The sequence below is a fragment of the Charadrius vociferus genome, unplaced genomic scaffold (assembly GCF_000708025.1).
Source record: "Charadrius vociferus isolate BGI_N301 unplaced genomic scaffold, ASM70802v2 scaffold1578, whole genome shotgun sequence".
Classification (NCBI taxonomy): domain Eukaryota; kingdom Metazoa; phylum Chordata; class Aves; order Charadriiformes; family Charadriidae; genus Charadrius; species Charadrius vociferus.
Genome location: NW_009649704.1, coordinates 645,980 through 650,844, shown reverse-complemented (window position 1 = coordinate 650,844; position 4,865 = coordinate 645,980). Strand labels below are relative to the sequence as shown.

At 64.8% G+C, this 4,865-nt stretch overlaps 1 protein-coding gene across 1 annotated transcript in view; it reads left to right on the top strand.

Annotated features, from left to right (window-relative positions):
- Positions 1-4,865, top strand: part of COL9A2 (collagen, type IX, alpha 2) — a gene marked incomplete at its 5' end in the record, with an annotated part of 66,935 nt that overhangs the window by 7,600 nt on the left and 54,470 nt on the right. The window contains 14 exons of the mRNA XM_009890604.1: positions 100-123; positions 267-320; positions 639-692; positions 902-949; positions 1,564-1,620; positions 2,209-2,262; positions 2,582-2,635; positions 3,354-3,407; positions 3,572-3,625; positions 3,715-3,768; positions 3,964-4,017; positions 4,248-4,301; positions 4,585-4,638; positions 4,833-4,860. Of these exons, the coding sequence (XP_009888906.1) occupies positions 100-123; positions 267-320; positions 639-692; positions 902-949; positions 1,564-1,620; positions 2,209-2,262; positions 2,582-2,635; positions 3,354-3,407; positions 3,572-3,625; positions 3,715-3,768; positions 3,964-4,017; positions 4,248-4,301; positions 4,585-4,638; positions 4,833-4,860 (697 nt within the window). The remainder of the gene's footprint in view (positions 1-99; positions 124-266; positions 321-638; positions 693-901; positions 950-1,563; positions 1,621-2,208; positions 2,263-2,581; positions 2,636-3,353; positions 3,408-3,571; positions 3,626-3,714; positions 3,769-3,963; positions 4,018-4,247; positions 4,302-4,584; positions 4,639-4,832; positions 4,861-4,865) is intronic.

Here is a 4,865-nt window from a genome sequence, read left to right as displayed (position 1 = left end):
GGGGGCGTGGGCATTGCCCTGCTCGGGGCAGGGATGCTGATGGGTTTGATGGGGGGGTTTGGAGAATTTGGACCAATTGTGTCTTTCTTCTTGTTGCAGGGCCCTTCTCTGCCAGGACCCCCCGTAAGTGCCGGGCTGGAGGGGCTGTGGGCAGCGGGGGACCCCACTTGGGGTTGTGCTGGAAGAGCTGAAATCTCCGCACCCCCAAAGCGGGGGTGTCGGGGCTCGACCTCTCTCACTCTGTGAATGTCTCTCTTCTCCTTAAGGGGCTCCCGGGGCAGGTTGGGCTCCCCGGAGAGATCGGAGCGCTGGGACCCAAGGTGAGGGGTCAGGAGGGGGCGTGAGAAAACCTCCCCTCCTTACCCCAGCATCCTCTTCTCTGCACTTTGGGGCTTCTGGGGCAAAGAGGGACAACCCTGTAATATGGGCGTCCCCCCTACAGCGGGGCCGGAGGGGTGACGGGCTCTGTGCCTGCAGCCGGGTCCCCCAGCACCATCCATCCCCTCCCAGCTCGTGGCTGGGGGATGCTGTGACAGCCTGGGTCTCTGGTGCTTTGTCACCCCTCTCCACCCCAGCCCCGGCAGTACCTGCCACCTCCCCACCCCTAAATCTCCTCTGCTGCGGTTGTTCTTCCCTAGGGTGACCCTGGACCCGACGGCCCGCGGGGTCCCCCAGGCCCCCCAGGGAAACCCGTGAGTATCTCCCCACTTAGCAGCATTTTCTGCGGGATGGAAGAAGTCCCCCCGGCCCTCAGCCCTGGGTCTGGGGATGGGACTCGGGCTCTGGCACACACCTCCCACCCCACACCTTGCTGCCCTCCCTCCCAGGGCTAACATTCACCTCTCCTGTAAAGGAGTGCTGATATTAAGCCGGGGATGCTGATGGTCTCCTTCCCTTCCAGGGCCCCCCAGGACACATCCAAGGAGTGGAAGGCAGCGCTGATTTCTTGGTGAGAGCTGCCCTTCCCTTGTCCCCCCCACCCCCCCCAGGGAAACCCGTGAGTATCTCCCCACTTAGCAGCATTTTCTGCGGGATGGAAGAAGTCCCCCCGGCCCTCAGCCCTGGGTCTGGGGATGGGACTCGGGCTCTGGCACACACCTCCCACCCCACACCTTGCTGCCCTCCCTCCCAGGGCTAACATTCACCTCTCCTGTAAAGGAGTGCTGATATTAAGCCGGGGATGCTGATGGTCTCCTTCCCTTCCAGGGCCCCCCAGGACACATCCAAGGAGTGGAAGGCAGCGCTGATTTCTTGGTGAGAGCTGCCCTTCCCTTGTCCCTTCGGCAGGTCTTTGCAGGGGAACGGGACGGTACGTGTTGCCCCGGCCCGAAATACCGCCACCGGTGTAATTTGGTAACTGGGGGCTGACAGAGCGGGGAGGAGCGGGGTCCTCAGCCAAAACCGTGGTCCTCAGCCAAAACCATGCTGTGAGCGGTGGGTCCCCTGCGTCACTGCTCAGCCCGTCTTCGCTGCGTGGCATGGGAGCCCGTCCTTCCCGGCACGGCTTCTCCGCAGCCTCTGCATCCTTTCCCAACTCAACCTGTGCTTCTTCTTCCCCTCCAGTGCCCCACCAGCTGCCCGCCAGGTCCCAAGGGCCCCCAGGGACTGCAGGGACTGAAGGTAAGGGAGCCCTGGAGCTGCCAGGGAGGGAACAAGGACCGTCACTTCCAGCGTGCTGAGAGAAGGAGCATTCCTCCATCTAGAGGCACGTGGAGCTGGGGAGCTGCTCTGCTCCCCCGGGAGCGCAGCATCTGCATGCTCAGAGAGCCCTGGGGGCAAAGGCGCTGTGGGAGATGTCCACAGTGGCCCCTGCCAGCGTGTTCCTGGGGGGTGAGACCCCCTGCCGAAGCCCCAACCCCAGCCGTGCCGCTGCCCAGCTCCTCCGCTGCAAAACCCAGAGGGTTACACCTGGGGGGCATCCCCACCGCGTGCCCTCATGGCTCTGGGACGCTGAGCCCCACCACGTCACCAGTGGGATGCCGAGCCCTACTGCATCGGCAGTGGGATGCTGAGCCCCACCACGTCACCAGTGGGATGCCGAGCCCTACTGCATCGGCAGTGGGATGCTGAGCCCCACCACGTCACCAGGGGGCACCCCAGGGTGGGACATCGTGGGCAGGGTGGCTCCAGGTGACATGGCCATGATGACGCTGCCTCGACCCCACCGCTCTGCCCAGGGATGCTCAAGATCTTCCTCTTCACCCTTAGGGACACAGAGGCCGTCCCGGCGCGCTCGGGGAGCCGGGCAGGCAGGGCAGGCAGGTGAGTGACCTCGCGGCAGCTTGCTGGCAGAGCCAGGCATGGCTGCCTCTGGGGGGGCTGGGGCTGGACTGGAGGGCAGGGGGCTCTGGGGGGAGACAGGGGGAAGGAAGGGAAGAGATCGGAGAGGGAGGAGGGAGATCCAGGGCTGGGAGATGGAGGGTGGACAGGGTAGTCTTCCCATGGTGGCTCCCTGGGGTGATGGACACCTGTCCCCATCCCCAGGCAGGTCCCAGATGAGGGGGTCTCGGGTCCCCAGGGTGGTTTGTACCCTCCTGGTTGTACCACAACACTCACCTCTCTCCTCTCCATCCCTCCCCAGGGCCCCAAGGGTGACGTTGGTGTCTCCGGAGAACAAGGTGTCCCAGGCCCTCCGGTAACGTATTCAGTTCTCTTTGCTGCTCTGTCCCCCGGGCGCCCCAGGGGCTGGGGGCGGCTGGTTTGTGCTTGGCCCCAGACATGGGGGACATGACACCAGTGTGTCCCCTGCTCCCACGGACCCACTGCTGGGACCAGAGTGAAGCCTTCATCCCACCCATCTCCCTCCTCCCAGCAACGGAGCTGCCACTGGGAGAGCGGCATTGCCACATCCCGATGGAGACCTCCGCGGTCAGCGCTGGCCCGGGCACCTCGCTCGTTAGCACCCGTTAACGTGGATAACTCACCAGCCGGGGACAAATCGCTCACGTACACTGAGCCCCCCCCTCACCCCACCTGAACGGGGGGTGCAGTGCCCAGCTCGCTGCGGGGATGTGGGGATTAAAGCTGTTTGAGCTCAACGAGCACTTTGAAGATGAAAAGCAATTAACGGGCTGAGCCCTTCGGTCCGGGAAAGGGCAAAACCGCTTTGAAGCCGAGAGCTTTGGCGGGGGAAGCAGCACCAGTTTGGGCCCGTTGCTGTTATTGAACCGACAACTGGAAAGGCGCCTGGTGGGGGGGCTGCAGAATTAGGAGCGAGCGGCGGGACCGAAATACCTCGTGTTTGGCAAAACCGGCTGATTTCCAGCACCGGCTTTTGCTTTAATTGAGGTTTCCCCCTGGGCTGCTCCTGGGGCTGTTTCCAGCTAAACCGGCTGTTGTTTCCTTCCCTGCAGGGACCGCAGGGCCTGAGGGGTTACCCCGGGATGGCGGGACCCAAGGGCGAGACGGTAAGTGCCGGTGGGACGTGGAGGGGGGAGCTGTGCCTGGCTCCCGGCGTCAGGGGGACCAGCTCCCATGGAGATGCTTCCCAGCCTGGAGGCTGCTCCCCAGGAGCATCACCAAGGTGGCTGGTTGGATGGGAGGAATTGACCCCTCCGTGCTCTCTTTGCAGGGTCCTGCTGGTTACAAGGGGATGGTCGGGACTATCGGAGCAGCCGGCCGGCCGGTGAGTGCCCTCCCTCGTCCCCTGGGGAGTGGGGGGCAGGCGGGGGACCCTGCACTTCACTGCTCAGCCCCCCTCTTTCTCCCCTCCAGGGCAGGGAAGGTCCCAAGGGACCGCCTGGGGACCCCGGTGAGAAGGGAGATCTGGTAGGTAACCCACCGGGGAGGGCAACGCTGTGCCCCGTGCGATGCCACTGACACCTTTTCCCCGCTTGGCCCCGTTCCCCGGCACGGAGAGGGGCTCTGCCCGTGGTGCCCTCGTTGGGCATCTCCTCCCTCTCCCAGCTCCGTCCCCTGCACCAAGAGGGCGGCTGAAATAACATCTGCTCTCTCCCGCTCTAGGGCGGCCGTGGCATCAGGGGACCCCAAGGAGACATTGGCCCCAAGGGGGAGAACGTAAGTACAGCCAGCAGCACCCCTGCCCACGTCTGGGGCTGAGCCCCTTGCAAGGAGAAGACATCTCCATCCCTTTCCGTCCTGTTCGGGGCCACCCTACATCCTTGCACCCCGTCTCAGCGCAGGGCTGGAGCTTTCCTTTCCCTTCCCAGCCTTTTCCCCACCCCCACCATGAGCTTTTCAGTCTCTCTCAGAGGTGTCAGACCAAGCGACTCTCCCCCCTTTCGCAGGGTCTCCCAGGCATCGATGGCAAAGACGGCACCCCGGGAATCCCAGGCGTGAAGGTGAGCTGCCGCGGGCAGGGGCTGCCGGGTACTGCCTGCGCCGGCGACGGGGAACCGACACGTGCTGTTCCTCGCACCAGTGCTTGCTGGAAATAACGGGGATGCCAAGTGGCATAAGGTCCCGGCCCACGATGTGGCATCTCCTGACTAGTGGAGTGCGGCTGTCCCCATGGGTTCAAGGGCAGTGTCCCCCCTTTGGCCCAGAGTCCCTTGTCCCTCCCGCGGACACCCCATTTCTGCACCTTTCTCCGCCACGCAGTGACACACTCTCTGTCCCTCGCAGGGCGGTGTGGGACAGGCCGGCCACCCAGGAACGCCGGGACACCGGGGACAGGCTGTGAGTACAGGCGTGGGAGCCCCCTGCCCGCAGGGGGAACCCCGTTACCTGTGGGGTGCCACCCCCATCCCGGGGTGGTGCCAGGGTGCAGGGCCAGCACCCAGCAGGGACGCTGCCTCCGGGCACGAGGCAGCAGGCAGGGTCGCCGCCTCCGGGGCTGCGCACGGGTTTTGATCCTGGCCGTGTTTCCGCAGGGCTTGCCGGGCCAGCCGGGAAGCAAAGGTGGC